Source organism: Protopterus annectens, chromosome 16.part0, assembly GCF_019279795.1.
Source record: "Protopterus annectens isolate FY-2018-M chromosome 16.part0, PAN1.0, whole genome shotgun sequence".
NCBI classification, from domain to species: domain Eukaryota; kingdom Metazoa; phylum Chordata; order Ceratodontiformes; family Protopteridae; genus Protopterus; species Protopterus annectens.
In genome coordinates, this window is record NC_056750.1 from 297,393,340 (window position 1) to 297,409,986 (window position 16,647).

The 16,647-nt window shown below is 43.1% G+C and overlaps 1 protein-coding gene across 3 annotated transcripts in view; it reads right to left on the minus strand.

Moving 5' to 3' along the window:
• Positions 1 to 16,647, minus strand: part of SLC25A25 (solute carrier family 25 member 25) — a 262,587-nt gene that overhangs the window by 116,825 nt on the left and 129,115 nt on the right. Inside the window, exon 1 of one of the 3 annotated variants that reach the window (XM_044057989.1) lies at positions 6,894 to 7,637. The exons of the other annotated variants lie outside the window; for them this stretch is intronic. Coding sequence (XP_043913924.1) covers positions 6,894 to 7,106 — 213 coding nt within the window. The 5' untranslated portion in view covers positions 7,107 to 7,637. Of the gene's footprint in view, positions 1 to 6,893; positions 7,638 to 16,647 lie in introns of those variants that run through there. 3 annotated transcript variants of the gene reach the window in all.

The window sequence follows — 16,647 nt, forward strand, 5'->3', positions numbered from 1 at the left end:
GTGGAGGTACTTCCACAAAGGACAACACAATCTTTCAGTGATGTGGAGGTACTTCCACAAAGGACAACACAATCTTTCAGTGATGTGGAGGTACTTCCACAAAGGACAACACAATCTTTCAGTGATGTGGAGGTACTTCCACAAAGGACAACACAATCTTTCAGTGATGTGGAGGTACTTCCACAAAGGACAACACAATCTTTCAGTGATGTGGAGGTACTTCCACAAAGGACAACACAATCTTTCAGTGATGTGGAGGTACTTCCACAAAGGACAACACAATCTTTCAGTGATGTGGAGGTACTTCCACAAAGGACAATACAGTCTTTCAGTGATGAGGAGGCACTTCCACAAAGGACAACACAATATTTCAGTGATGTGGAGGTACTTCCACAAAGCACAACACAATCTTTCACCAACGTGGAAAGCATACATGTGATGGGTGCAGGTCATGTACTACTGCAGACAGTCCCTTGCAAGAAGGCCATCTAAAGAATGAAAAATCCCTCTTGTGGCTTTCATGTCATAAAAGACCCAGATCCCAAGCTCCTAACCAACTTCCAGGTCAACTAGGGAATCTACAAATTTTCAAAGGTAAATGTCAGTGGAGGAGTCTACTATACTGGGCCTTCATTCTGCAAATGCACACTTCAGCTGCTGGGGAAGGGGGGGGGGGTAAAGCCATTATGGCTGAATACATGACAGCCAAGCCATAACCAACTCTTGACATGGTGATAGTGGATATAATCATGGCATGGGGCTAGACAGTCAACAGGCACAGGCATTGAAAACAAAAGTGTGAAATGAGTGGCACAGATTTATATATTAAGTATTTAAGCAAGGAAGACCTGGAACATTAAAAAGTGGACATGTGCTAAAATACTCTAGCCTACAACAGCATAGATAAGACTGCAGCAATATAAAATGCTACAACATAAAGCCAAATAAATCTGAATGTTTCTCGGTTTCTTTTAACAAGTATATGGACAAAATGCAACAAGAGCACGTTATCACAGAAAGTAAATGTCCAACTCAGATAAGGGAAACTCGCATCCTTCTAGGTAAACTATTTTAGCAGACATGCAAACCTGAACAGTGTGAGGAATGAAAACATTTCCTGCAAGGAGAAGCATCCCTTTACTCCTGTTTTGTTGAAACTCGGGATTCTTCTTTGCTATTGTGAAAGATTAAACGGGCAACTCACATCAATGGAAAAGCAGGAAGCCAGTATCTTCTTTCACTCATAGTAGAATCTACACTATGGCAGTTGAAAAAATAATGAGAAAAATCAGTTTCTGTGCAAAAACCTCTGACATTTGGCAAACCTATAAGGGTAATTAATATGCTAGGGATATGGTGGGAAGCATACCTTAAATGGGAAATAGAGATACAGGTTCTCTCTCTTTCTACAATAAAAACATAATTCTTTGTCACACTGCTTGTAGAGGTTAGTGAAAGGAGATCCTGGCTTCCTGTTTTTGCGCTAATGTGTGCTGTCTTCTCTCCCCCAATTCTTACTTATGCCAAGTAACCATTTAATCAGTGCAATATCTTCATCTCTGGACGCAGTTGTTGGGTAGTCAGTTTAAAAAAGACCCGAACACAGTGGCAGTTTTACTAAAACTTATCTTGAACGGAACTTAGGAACTGTGTTCTCACACAAATCATTTTTAGAGTTAGGGAATATTGACAGTGCTTGACTTCTTTATATCCACTACCCATTTTACCTCAGCCCTAAGTTGTTACCCAGTTCAGTCAGCTTTAAACAAAATCTTTGAAAGTACATTTCTCCCTTACAAATGTTACTGCAGTACATGTCAAACAGTAGTTCTCTTTATTTTACTTACACAGTTTAGCACGCGTTTAGCACGCGTAGAGAACACTGTTGCTATTAAAGTGCGCCTTTAGTCCACAAAATACAGCTGCTACTCGTATTTTATATTTTCAGTGAGGGAAACTCTATAGGAATGCAACACTTCTAGACACAGTATATCCATTTCAGTTCCTCAGTTTTACTTTACTGTAGTAACAAAGGATATGTACTTGCCATACAGCTCAGCCTGCATCTATAATGCTAACTGGTTGTGACTGGGCTAGATCCTGTAGAACTGTATTTGAAACCCTATAGCCGCATCTTACAGATAATGCAAATAAGAGCATGGTCACTGAATTAAGCTTGATCTCCAAGGCTGACTACAAATGCAGGCAATTTTTGCCTTGTTGTCTTTAATTGGATATGCAAGACTAGGCACAAATTAATTTCTGAACTTAAGAGTATTTCATTCTGGTCTCCCACTAAATTAAAAGCCCACACAACAGGCTTCAACCTGCAAATGAAGTGAAGTTATGAATCTGTCTGGTGCTAGTCGACTGTATGATGCTCAAGTGTGAGATCATGTACAACAGAGATCAATTCCCTTCCACAAAGCACTGCACAAGACTATCGTTGCATCCTGAGCTACCTTTCCTCTCATATAGTTTCATAGGTAGGTACTAGGCTATCTGCCCGAAGGCATTTATAAGCCTAGCCAGAATGTGTTGGCTTTCACTGCCCCCATACATTAGTTCCCTGTGCCTCTGTCCAGCCGCCCCCTTAGATTAGTTCCCTGTGCCTCTGTCCAGCAGAGCCACTGAAGTGATCCCCGGGGTAAACTTTCCGTTTCCCATTCACTCATCAAGGTTTCTCATGAAGAGTGCTAGCGAGGAGCTCTGCCTAATGTAGATTGGAATCTTGTTCCAAAGCATGGGATGTCTCTGGGACAGGAATCTATCCCTCCAGCACGTCCTATTTATTGTTGTGGTGAGGTTTAGATCCCTAGAGCGTGTGGCTCGAGGGGATATGGTTTTCTTTAGGTGGAGCATGTCTATCAAATTCTGCGTTGGACATGGCCTTGTATGTCAGGCAGAGATCACCTCTGAGTAGGCGGTATGCAACAGAGTACAGCTGGAGTTTCTTCAGTCAAGCTGCATACGGCATCTGTTTGAGGCCAGTGATCCTCTTGGTGAGGCACTTCTGTGGTCTTTCCCGCTGTTGCAGGTGTCTTTGTAAGGTACATCCCAAATGGGCGTTGTACTCTGATGGATCTGATGAGTGATGAGCAGAGGGACACAATGACCTCTTTTGATCTGGATGCAAACCCTTTTGTGATTAGGTGGGCCACACAGAAAGATTTTCTAACCACTTTGGCAATGTGATTATCAAAGGAGAGATTACTATCTACTTGGTACCCCAGATCCCTTATTACATCTTCCGTATTTAGGGGACTACCACCTATGTGGGAGTTTGTGGGTACTTTTTTTTCCAAAGGGGATGACTATGCACTTTTTGGCATTTAGCTTGAAGCCAATATTTTGACACCAGGTATCCGTCTCAGTGAAACCCTTTTGGAGGATGTCTGTGTCAGCCGTAGAGTCAATTATAGCCCCCGTTTGCAGTAGTCTGTGAACTTGGGTCAGCCATAGTCCTCCTGTGCTTGCCTGTACCTCTAAGAAGTATATGCCGAACAGGAGGGGTCCTAGGACTGAGCCCTGGGGAACGCCACTTGTAACCGATTTAGAGTCAGACCTAGCTCCCGCAACTCTCACCAAGTGGGTTCTGTCCGTGAGCCAGTTGGCAACCCATCTTGTGACGTAGGGGTTTATGTTCAGGTTGGTGAGCAGTGTGTTAGATGAGGGGTTAGTTTGTCTTTGAGCTTGTGTAGGACGCAGCCTGGGACACTGTCCGGTCCCCACTGATGCTGTGGTTTTGGCTTTGGAGATGGCTGTTTTAACCTGAGTGTCTGTGACTTCAGGGGCTCTATGTTCTCCTGGTATGGTTATGGGCCCTTTTGGGGGTGAGAGGGGGGTGAAGTTTGCACTGAACCTGTCTGCCAGGATGTTGGCGATATCGGTCGGTTCAGTGTATTTTGTGCCATTCTGCACTAACTCTAAGCAGATCTCAGCATTTCCACTTAGATTCATGACATAGCTAAAGAATGCCTTGTGGTTATCTTTGGAGTCCTTGGCAATTTTTCTTTCGAAGCTCACCTTGGATGATTTTATGAGGGATCATAGTTTCTTGCGGATACTGATCAGGGATGTCTTTCCTTCTTGGAATTTTACTCTTTTCTGTATTAGTTTCCGCCTCCTATTGTATAGCTTGTTTATGGCAGGGGTCCACCAGACTGGTTTCCTTTTCTTGGAGGAGTGAGTCTTGGTTTTGCTTGGGATAGCACGATCCATGCATTCTTGTAGGTGCCCGTAGAATGAATTAGTAAAGGATTTTGCAGCTTGGACAGCGTTATCCTTTAGCATGGGGGCTTTGAAACTTTCCACCTCGGTCTTAAAGTACGTGAGTTTGCTTTGAAAAAGTTTTTTCAGGTTTCCTTGTCTGGGGGGTATGGATATCCAAAGTGTATCAAGGGATAAATGTACTCCACTGCTATCTGATTATAAATTCTGAAGGAAATTCTACTGCATGAAATTGTATTTGTGTGTGTGCGTGTGTTTTATTTATATATATATATATATATATATATATATATATATATATATATATACACACACACACACACACACACACACACACACACACACACACACACACACACACACACACATACACATATATACATATATCTCAATTACATGTAACATCCTAGCCAGTTTCATGCAGATTATGACACTTTTCACAGAACCATATACACACAGCGATGAAGCAAATCATTACAGGCAACAAGTTCTCAAAGTGTACCAAAATTCCAGCTCTTCTTTGTTTTATGACTTTGGGATAAATTAAGGCAAATAGGATTTAAAACACAAAAAGAGTAGTGGAAAGGCCCCTTACAAAAATTCTAATCCTATATTGATGATTAAACTTTTATTTAAAGCTGTAACAGAACACATCAATATTGTTTTGCAGATGGCTTATTAAAGATTGCCACTGTAATTTAATATAAAAGCGTGTCAATCACAGAGATGAACACAACATTCTATTCAGCAGCAAAAGTGCGTTGTCGCATTTGTTATATAATGCACACCAACAAGCAGAACTGTGACGTCAAATCACCATTTTCAAGTTGGATAGCAGAGGATTATGAGCAGGTCACCAGTCGAGGCTTGCATATTATGTGTTTAGGACATAGATGCTAAGAAATTCAGAATCTTGGTATCCATGTTGAGAATACAAGTCAGTCACTATCAAAGATCCGATTTTCTGTAATGCATGGAGATTCATCTTCTCCACGTACTACAAATTACTTGGTCAAAAGTAGCATGTTTAAAAGTGATGTGCTGTGTTGGCTTTAAATCCAGTAAAACACTGGATGTAGTTGACATCCTTATGTATTCCCCGTGTATGAGAAACTGCTTAATTCAAAATGTCCTGTGTAGTTTAGCAGATAGCAAGGAGAAATGGAAGTTGGAAAAAAGCCATTTCTATATACTGCTGCAGTTCATTGGTCAGCACTGTCGGTTTTTAGTGCAGACCCGACCTTTAATCACCCCTCTAAGAGTTTAGTTCAGGTCTTGCGCTATAGCAGCACTGAACCATGTTGCAATTTGAATGTTTTTTTTTTAGCATAATTACAGCGCTCTATGCTCTACAATATGATTTTTAACTAGCTTGATCAGTGACTGACCTTTATAAACATTTCTCCATAATCTGCAAAATGGTAGGCTATACTGCACTTCTTTTTATTTACATTTCTTAATCGGGTAAACAGACTGACCTAGGTTATGGCTGGAAAGGGTTTTTAAACCAAAGGCAAAAAAAAAAAAACATAGGTGACAAGACAGAGTTTGCACTGCACAGAAAAACAGCAAAACATTTTCACAGTACTTTTAAAATAGATGCCACATTAGCAAGGTATACATACATTAATGCTGAGAAGTTTCAATTACATAGGGTTTACAGAAGAGAAGTATACGACGTTGAATTTAGGCAAAAAAATTAATACAACATATTATTAAAATGTGCGCTGGACTTGTGTAGCACAACTTTCACTGTCTGGTCACACATCTAGCAATATATAGCATCAATAAACATTAAGAATCCTGCTAGAAAGCAGGAAACAACCTTTCAAGTCAAACCTGTTAAATACTGCAGAACCCTGTATTTGCTTTTAGTAAATGAAACTTGTTCATATAGCAAAAAAAAAAAAAAAAAAAACCTGCCAAGTTCTAGGTTCAGAATGAAATGGAGCATTTTTTACTTTTAATAAATAACTCGTCACCATTGTTAATGAGCAGATCAAAAAGTTTGCAGTAGGTCAGTCTTATTTCAAATTGTGACTGCATAACTTTCGTCTCTTGAATGACATTCTAGTATTGGGCTTGTCCACTGCAATACGGCCTGCACTGTGCTCTCACATACAAAACCAATCATTGACTACAAGTAGGGCATATACAATGAAGATAACTAACTTGACTAGCAAGAAATTTGCAATTTGGCTCCTCTAAATAGTGCTAAATCAGATCAACATTATTTAACAATGGTAGCTGAGTGAATTAGTGTATGTTGGTGAGGGAGGTACATAGGGTAGATGTTAGCCAATGTGTTGGTCCGAACAATTTATCAAAAATGACTGGCAAGATCATCTAACATTAAAATAAAAAGTAACCGAGATGGAAATTTCAACTGTTCATTGCATTTTAAAAGCCACTATTCCTTTTTGCTGCAAAATGCTTACTAAGTACTGAAATTTTGTTTCCTTATTAATATCAACTACAGATAATTACAGTACACATATCACTCATAACTCAGAAGTCTTAAAGCAACCATATTGGCATCCCTTCTCTTAATATGGATATAATTTGGCATCATGCAGACCCAAGAGCATTGTGCGACAAGCCTGACCAATACAGTATTTAACTGCTTGCTGTTTCTACAGTTTTAAAAAGCTCAAGTGAAGTACCTGATTGAAGTGGTCTCCAGGTCCTACCACTATCAGAATAGCTGGTCTCTTCAGAGCTTGACTTGCATTCACATTTTGCTCTCCGTTACTGTTCTCTGGTCCCAAAGTCCTGGCATCAGTATCGCTGTTCTTCTTACTTTCACTCTGCCCTTCTGCCTCTTTACAGGTGGCATCTGTGAACTGCTTACATAAGATTTCCCACACTGTCTGCATCCCTCCCCCTTCAAAAGCGCCCTGTCTGGAAACCCAGCAGTGATTTCCTTCACAGCTTGGCAAATACGTTCACTGTGCTTGCAGCAGAAGTGACAAGAGAGATTTCAGTAAGAAAAAGAAGTAACAATAAGATTAAATTCCCAGGCAAGTGCTGAAAAAAAATGACATCCACAACAAAAAAATAATGCTCCTCCTCAGTTGGAAACAGCATGAATTATACCAAATGTTTTGCAGAAAGCTTGCATTACAAAAGATTTAGAATAAGAATTAAACAGTAACTAGATGCTGTACAGAATTTTTACCTTTTGCAATTTCAAGCTTTCTTACTGCAAACTAAGCCCAGGGAAGATGCATTTGTGAGGAAATAAAAATTAAAAATCAATGATGTTCCAGTGATAATAGGGACACATTTGCCCAATACTTCAAATAAAAGATCAGTAAGATGCAGTCAAAATAGTCTATGAAATGCCGCCACCCTAAAAGCCAAATAAATGATCACAGCATAAATCGCAACAGCTGTGCTCTTCTGCTAAGTGATGCAGTAAATGAAAGAGCCAAATCCTTTTGCATCAAACCTGCATTCTCACTGCAGCAGACTCCAACCAATCAGGACTCACGACACTGAAAAGTTGATCAGTTACATGACTGCTTAGACCAATCTCAGAGCCATCCTGCCTTCCTGAATCCCATTCATTTAATCACCCTTGCTGATTACGTTGTCGACTGGCTTCTTTTCACAGGTCTCCTGGTAACTATATTAATGCAGGAATTGAAAGAGCAATACCGGTTCTGTTAAGCAGCACTCATCTATGTGGAAGATTTCAAAACTACCTTGCATTCTTAGCCTCCAAAGGTTAAATGAAGCTTCATGCATGTATGATGTCAAAGTGACAAATGTTTTATACAGATAATATACTTTTTTATTTTATTAGTTTGTTAACCAGACAAGTCCACCAAACACAAATGCCCCTTTTCAGCAGTGACCCAGAAGCACTCTCTAGTTAATCAACTTGCTCAAAGTCAAATAGTACGCTGGCAAATGGAGATGTACGAGATCAAATTCCGTTCTCTTGATTAAAGGAAGCAGCTCATTACCAGTTCAGATCTTTAATCCTCTGTGCTAACTGACAGGCAAAATTACCAATGAGGATGGAGGGATGGCTGTATGGCCAGTACAGATGATAACAGAGTCTTCGGTTACTGTACTGGCCTTCTTCCTCAAACTTCCACCTTACTTTACATAAAACTTTTTTTTGCACCATATAGCTATGAGTTCTATTTCCATCTCTTAACGATGCAGCAGTTTGTCTCTTCAGTCCTCCATTTAACTAGATGGTAGTAGCTATTTTAATGTAGCTACCTACCATCACAAATTATACAAGACTCAATGTGAAAGGAAGGCAAAATATAATATTAGTGTGCCAAAAGGCTGGTTGCAAACTCCCCTGCATATTTCGGAAACACTGATGACTGCTCATCAGGTACAAAGTGTGGCTTTCACACATTGCATGCCTATATAACAGCTGTTTGATACAGTTTAGCAGGAAGGTATAATGTACACACAAAATACCCTTAATTCAGCTTTAGTCTTTTTTGTGGGTCTTCAGCTCTGACAATTTTTTTCCTTTTTATTTTATTTGGTTCTCAGGTTTGAGACTTGGGGTGGAGGTGATGCTCATGGCACAGAATGACCTCGGTGCAGCTTTGGCCAGATGGCACAGTACTATGAGAAGAAAATGTCGCATCAACACAGAATGCTAGTTAAAAATGGACAGAGAGAGAGAGAGAGAGAGAGACAGAAAACTAAGTGCAGCAGGTACTTCGGCTGTTCAAAGCTCTTACTGTGCCATCTTTCAATTAGAAGTTAGAAACTGATATGAAGAAGGAAACAAAATTGAAATGATGGTTACCGAAAGGAAAAATAAACCCTTGTGTTGGCAGGCAAGCAGGCAGGCATAGGTCAACTAAGAGGCAGGCAGTAAACATGTTTCCCATAATAAAATCAGATTATTTTATGTTCTACCAATAAGAGTTGCAACTTCCAAACTGCAAAACTGCCAAAGGGAAATTGCTGAAGCAGTAAATGCAGCCCCCTGATGAAGGCATATGGCCTCATCATCTAGATAAGTGGAAGACTACACAACAGCCTGCTAGAGACAGAAAAGAAAAACTGAGAGGAGCAAAAGAGATGTGTTTCCTCACAAAAGACATAACTAATTACTTTATACAGAACATTTTGTTTTGAAAATTCATGTATGGGACAGATTATAATGTAAAACAATAAGCAGTGTAAAGGTAATTTAAAATATTTACACATTACTCAAATTCTATTTTATCCAGAGCCGGCTGTAGAGAAAAAAATGCTGCAAAAGTGGAAAAGAAATACTATTAAAACAGGTATCCTGAAATACAGTATAATAATTTTAAGTAATAACTGGAAGGGTGAACACTGCCCCCGGCACAGTATCATATGGTAGAACTTTGTCATTTTTCATTAAATTAGTAAGTAATGAGGCACAACTGTAACAGCAAATCTTCAGGGTCTCTTTACAAGACATGAGAGAGATAGGACTGCTGTGTATTAACTCACCACTTTATGGGAACCTTCAACCCTCCAGCACCAAGGTACACAGTATTACTCTCGACAAAAGAACTAGTCCCTCACTTTCATTCCAGATCTTTCTTGAAGAAAGTCCAGTTATTTAAAATGAAAAGCAACACATCAGTCAATGCTTGTCCATATTCTTGCCAAACTAAAAAAAAATTCTTGGACGAGGTAAAGTATGCTTTCTTCAGGAAACACTCGCAAAGATAGACTCTTGATGTGAACACTTACTTCATACCTGCAATGTCATTGTGTGTTGCTTACTGTCCTATGAAGTCATGTTAAGTAGGCTGCTTTCAGACAAATATCTTTTATTTTTAATTACTTTACATTACATACTGTACATTTTTAGCTGAACATTGTATTTCTTCATTATATCCTATCCTAAAACTCCTCCTTAGATTTGTGCTGGGAAAGGTAGGAATAAAACAGGGATATGCTCAGTTAAGCCTGTAAAACTGTTTTTTCCCCATCTCCTAGTTTGTACACACCTTTAGTTCTGAAACTACTCAAAATAACTGAGCTACCAACAACTCATTTTTTATCAAGAATGCTGGGGAAAAAATTAGAAGTTATGTACCTACCATAACGTTCCATGTTAGTTATCTTCTTCTCGCCTTCTTTCTTGCTGGATGGGTTTGCTGCCGATCCTCGGCTCCGACTCGGCCACTCTAAAAGCTCGAGAGCTCGAGGCTCCCCTATATCCCACAATGCTAGGCGGTAACTCCTCAGATCTCGTTTGAAAGCTAAGGCCAGCAATAAAATTCCATAAGGAACAAAGAAAAAAACTCTTCTAGGTCTGTCCTGGCTAGGGGGAAGGAGGGTGGGACGCAAGAAAGAAGGCGAGAAGACAACTAACATGGAACGTTATGGTAGGTACATAACTTCTAAATGTTAAGTTGTCAATCTCGCCTTCATTCTTGCTGGATGGGACCGCGTCCCTAGCACCCTGTCCCGGGTGGCCTATCGGAACAGACTCTTGAGTACAGTGGAACCAAAGTTGGCTCGGTCTCTAGAGGCAAAGTCCAACTTATAATGAAAAATGAAGGTATGGGGAGAAGCCCAAGTAGCTGCAGAACAAATCGAATCAACAGGCAGCCTATCTTGGAAAGCTACAGAAGTGGCTAAAGCTCTAGTTGAATGAGCCCTGAGTTTGGATGGCAACCGTTGATGTCTTATCTGATACACTAGGGTAATCAACGAAGTAAGCCATCTAGAGAGAGAAACTTTAGAGACTGGAAGGCCCATTCTACCTTCTGCATAAGAAACAAACAGTTGGTCAGATTTCCTGAATTATTTGGTCCTGTCTAAATAGAACCTAAGTTGGCTATGAATATCTAAGCAGTGTAACTTTTGTTCTGACCTATTAGAATAATTTGGGAAGAAAACAGGAAGCTCAATGGTTTGATCCAAATTTTCCAATGAAGCTACTTTGGGCAAAAAAGACGGGTTAGTACACAAGGACACCCTGTCTTTATGAAATACTAGATAAGGGGGTCGACTACACACAGAGCATGAGGTTCAGAGACTCTTCTAGCTGAAGTGATAGCTACTAAAAAGAGCGTCTTCCACGAAAGTAATTTTATAGAACATGAAGCCACAGGTTCAAAGAGGGGAAGAATTAAGGATGCCAGAACCAAATTGAGATCCCATTGAGGAGGAGGATCTCTGATGGGTGGTTTGAGTAGAAAGACTCCCTTTAAAAAGGCCTTGTAGAGTTTGTGAGACATAATAGAGGACTCAGACTCCAACATGAAAGTTCGAAATTGCAGCCAATTGAACTCTAATAGTAGATGGGGACGAACCTGCATGGAAAAGTTCGGCTAGAAAGTCTAGAACTGTTTGAATAGAAGCAGTGAAAGGATCTATATTCTTTGACTGCGCCCAATAGGAAAAACGTTTCCACTTGCTATGATTTGAGAGGCAATCAAGATATCTCTAACTGAGTGAGATATCAAAGGAAGCCTGGCTAAGGTCGGAATTGGAGGAACCACGCTGTGAGGTTCGGAGAGGGGAAGGGAGTGGTGCAACTGACCCGACTGATGGGTCAAGAGGTCTGGAACTGGGTCCAGATGCCAAAGTTGTTCCAACAGATAACGGTGGAGAAAGGGGAACCAAACTTGTCGAGGCCAGTAAGGGGCAATGAGGATCATAGAAGCTTCCTGAGCGATGGCTTTCTGCATCAGCTGGGATATCAGTGGGAAAGGAGGAAAGGCATACAGAAGTCCCCGGGGCCAAACGTGTACTAGAGCGTCTCTGCTGGGGTGGCCTTGTTGGGGAAAGAGGGTAAAAAAATCGTTGCACTTGCTGTTTTGGGGAGTAGTGAAAAGGTCGCAGCAAGGCCTGCCCCACTTTCGAAAAACATTCTCCAACACTGAATCGTTCAGAGACCACTCGTGAGGCATGAGAATAGCTCTGCTCAATTTGTCTGCAATCACATTGGACTTCCCGGGGATGTGCGTTGCTAACAGAAAACTCGGAGAAGAAATCGCCCATTGCCACAGTCTGAGTGCCTCTCGACATAGGGGGTAAGATCTGGTTCCGCCTTGTTTGTTGATGTACCACACTACAGACATGTTGTCTGTTTTGATTGCTATAGTCCCCTTGGGAAGAGAGTCTTGTAGGGCTTGCAACGCTAGAAGCACTGCTCTCATCTCTAGGACGTTTATGTGCAAGTGGCACTCTAATGGTTGCCACATGCCCTGGACTGTCCTGCCCTGGAAATGCCCCCCCCCCACCCGATCAGGGAAGTGTCCGTTGTCACTGTAGCAACCGGAGGGGGAGGGACAAAAGGTCTCCCTAGGAGGAGCTGAGGAGATGTGATCCACCAAGAGAGATGACACTTGCACGATTGAGTTATCCGAATAGGATGGGACATTGGGAGGCTTTGGTAAGACCATTGTGTGAAGAGCATCTATTGCAAAATCCTCATATGGAAGCGAGCTAATGGTAGGAGAGGGATAGCCGCCGCCATGATCCCCAAGACTTTCAGGATCCGTCTGGCTTTGACCTTGTTGCTCTGCAAGAGAAGAAAGACCTGTTTGTGTATGTCTGCTATCCTCTGCTCTGTGAGTCTGGCTGACATCTTGACTGTGTCTAGATTTGCGCCTATGAAAGTAATAACACGACAAGGCGACAAGACAGACTTTTCATAGTTTATTGAAATGCCTAGCGCTTGACATGTGTGAAAGGTGTAGTCTCTGGCGAGGAGTAAAAGATGCTTGGTGGGGGCTGTAAGGAGCCAGTCGTCTAAATAAGGAAACACCTGGAATCCTTGTCGTCTCAGATGAGAGGCTACCACTGCCATGCATTTGGTAGCACTCGGGGGGCTGTAGTGAGACCAAAGGGCAGGGCTCTGAATTGAAAATGACTGGTTCCTAGCCTGAAGCGGAGAAACCTCCTGGAGCGTCGACTCATCTTGATGTGATAGTACGCATCCTGGAGATCTATAGAGCAGATCCAGCTGTCCCGCTCCAAAAGGGGAAGAATGGACTGCAGCGTGACCATCCGGAACTTTGTTTTCTTGATAAACTTGTTCAAGTTGCTGAGATCCAAAATGGGTCTCCAGTCCCCTGTTTTCTTTGGAACCAAAAAGAATTTGGAGTAGGTTCCGGATCCTACTTGGTCTGCTGGCACTGGTTGAATGGCTCTTTTGGTGAGCAGCTTTGAAATTTCTAATGCTGCTTGCTCCCTTTGACTGGGTGGAACGTCTGGAAGGGATTTTTTGGACAGCTTCGGAACGAAAAGAAAAGGGATTCTGTAGCCTTCGGAAATGATAGACTGTACCCACTTGTCTTGAGTCAGGGATAGCCAGGCTTTTGGGTACAGTGACAACCTTCCCCCGACTGCCTCCGAAGGTGGACAGTCGGGCAACACCTCAGGGATGCTGAAAGGGCTTGTCGGAAAAGGATTCTCGACTGCCCTGATTCTGCGGGCCCCCTCTGCCTCTGGGACAGCGTCTACCATTGTTGTTCCCCCCTCTGCCTCTAGAGGGGAATCGACTCTGTGCGTCAGGCAAGTCTCCTTGAGATTGTTTACGGAACCACATCTTTCCCCCCTTCTGACCTTTGGGGTAAGGTCTAGGAGGAGTAGAAAAACGGACTCCGATGGCAGAAAGAGATTTGCCATCAGTCTCGCACCTAGTTAGGGTTTCCTTCACTTGAGGACCAAAGAGGGATGATCCATCAAAGGGGGAATTAGTGAAGGATGCCTTAAAAGGGTCCGCAAAGTTACAAAGCCGCATCCAGGCGTGCCTACGCAAATCTACACCTGTACCTGCCGCTCTACTTGCTCCATCCGCCGCATATGAAAGGAGGCGCATGGAGGAGTTGGTTATAGAATTAAGGGTAGCCAGCTGAGAGTTCATCCTATCCTGAAAACCCGCAGCTGTTGGGTCCTTCAACATTTCACTCGCTTCCTTGAGTAAGTCCCTCTGAAGTCGAGTAAAATGACACAGGTAATTCAGCAATCTCATAGTAAGGGTCGCTGATGAGAACATCCGCTTCCCGTACCTGTCCATCGACCTAGACTCCTTGTTAGGAGGATGAACAGGCACCGAAGGATCAGCTAACTCCTTCTTGGTAGCCGCCGCCACCACCATAACATCCACAGAGACGCCCTTGGTCAGAAATTCTTTATCCTTGGGGGCCGTGATGAACTTTGATGGTCTCCTGGGGGTGGGTTCCACTGAGACAGGAGCCGCCCAAGCCTTCTTTGCCACCACTTGCATAAGGGGGTCAAAGGGAGGGGACACCCAGGAGGTGGAAGGGCGAGAGCCAAACGCCTCAAGGTACACTGATTCATCCTCTGAAGGGTTGAGGGCTGGCCAATTCCCCCTCTGTTTTAAGATTTCAAGGATGTCTGCAAAGGAGACATCTTCAGAGGGGGAACGAGGGGAACCTTCAGAATCCTCTAAATCAGTGTCAGAGGTGACAGACTCAGGGGAGTCAATGTGCTTCCTCTTACACTGCCTCTTCCTAGGGGGCTCTCCTACAGGGTCAGGAGAGGCCTCGTTAGAGGAGGAGATCCCACAGGGGAAACTTGAGGAGCTGGCTCTCTACGGTCGGGGATGAGAGAGTGAGTCGAAATCACCGGAGGCACCATAGGGGGAGGGGCAGAAAGAACCAACTGTGGAGTAGAACCTGGTTCTAACACGCTCCTCATGACCTCAAAGGCACCCCTGTCAGGCAGAGCCGGAGGTCTCCGTCCCGAAAAACTGAAAACCTCCCCCGGCACCGACAGTGATGGCTCCGAGGCCGATGTCGGAGCCGAACTCACCAGCGCCGAAGCACCGAGAGGGAGAGCGGGGTCGGACAAGGGTCCGATGCCACTCGCCCCCTCGGAGCCGACGAGGGAAGTCCGGCGCCGAGATTCTTCCAAAGAAGACATCGGAGCAGACGACTGAACCGAAGACAAAGGTATCGGTTCCGACGCCACCACAGTCTCGGGTCCGAGCCGCCCCGGCTCCGAACTCAAGAGTCAGAGGAGGAATAGTTTGAGTGGTAGGAGTAGGTCTCGACTGTTGAGTCGGACTTTGAAGCATCTGGGCTAATGCCTCGGACTTAAGAAGTCGACTCACTACTCTCTGAAGGTCATGGTCCGATAACCTGGAAGACCTAGAAGAGTGGGATCTATGGCTCCATTCAGACAGCAAGGGTGATGCTGGAGCCGAATGAACGGAGCCAACAGATGGAGATCATGGCCTCTTTCTGGATGTCAGTTCCGATAAAACAATCGGAGCCGACAGAGTAATGTCTTCCTCGGCTCCGGCCGGAGCCGAGGACACTGTAGGGGCTTGTATTCGAGTTTCATCGGCTCCGGCTGGAGCCGATGTTTGAATAGCTTTAGGGCCTCCAGAAGACGGCTCAGAGGCTGGAGCCGAAGGTCTAGAAGGCTTAGAGGGTCTCCCCGATGACTGAGTCGAGGGACCCTCAGGCTTAAGTAAGCCCCTTAAAATAAGTTTATTTTTTCGCTCCTGCAGGACTCTAGGGCTGAAGCCATGGCAAACAGCACATGAGTCCTGCAGGTGCAAAGGTCCCAGGCAGTACACACAAGAAGTGTGACCGTCTGTCAGAGACATCTTCTGACAGCACGAGTCACACTTCTTAAAGCCTGAGACCTTTGATTCCTTAGACATATCTAAGGGAAAGTGTAACACACAAGCACACACACACACCAATTACACTTAGGGGTAAATTAAACTAATTTAAACAAATTATAGTAGATAGAAATAAAAAATCCCTATAAAACACAGTCACTCACTATAGGGTGGGAGGGACTGGGCCTAGGGCCCGTGGGAAAAATCTAGAGATTTTGTGGAAAAAATGGGGTGGAAAGTTAACGGGAATGGGATAAACTAATTTAAAACTATTTAAGAAAAACTAACTTTAAAGGGGAAAAAAGGCTAAGAAACTAGTTCTTTACCAAAAAACTAACCTGAGCCGGTAGGAACACACCTCGATCGCTGTAGCGGCAAACGAGATCCGAGGAGTTACCACCTAGCATTGTGGGATATAGGGGAGCCTCGAGCCGGTGGAACTAGCTCTCGAGCTTTTAGACTGGCCGAGTCGGAGCCGAACCCATCCAGCAAGAATGAAGGCGAGATTGACAACTTATCATGACTTAAGGGACACAACAACAACATAGGGAAGCTACTGGCATGAGCATTTGGTTCATGTGGCAAACAAATTGAAGTACTCACATTTACTAACTCCTATGAGGTAATACACATACTGCGTCAACAGCCTGTAAACAATTCTACTGGTTAAGAATAAAGACAGGACAATTTCAAAAACTTACAAGAAATCACAAGGATGCTCCCAAGATAAACTATTGTTCTTTGGAATACTACATAAAACCACAACTATTTCAGAACCTATGGCAGGTACAGGTCATATGCCTGTCAAAAAGAACACTGTTACCACAAGCTACAGACCA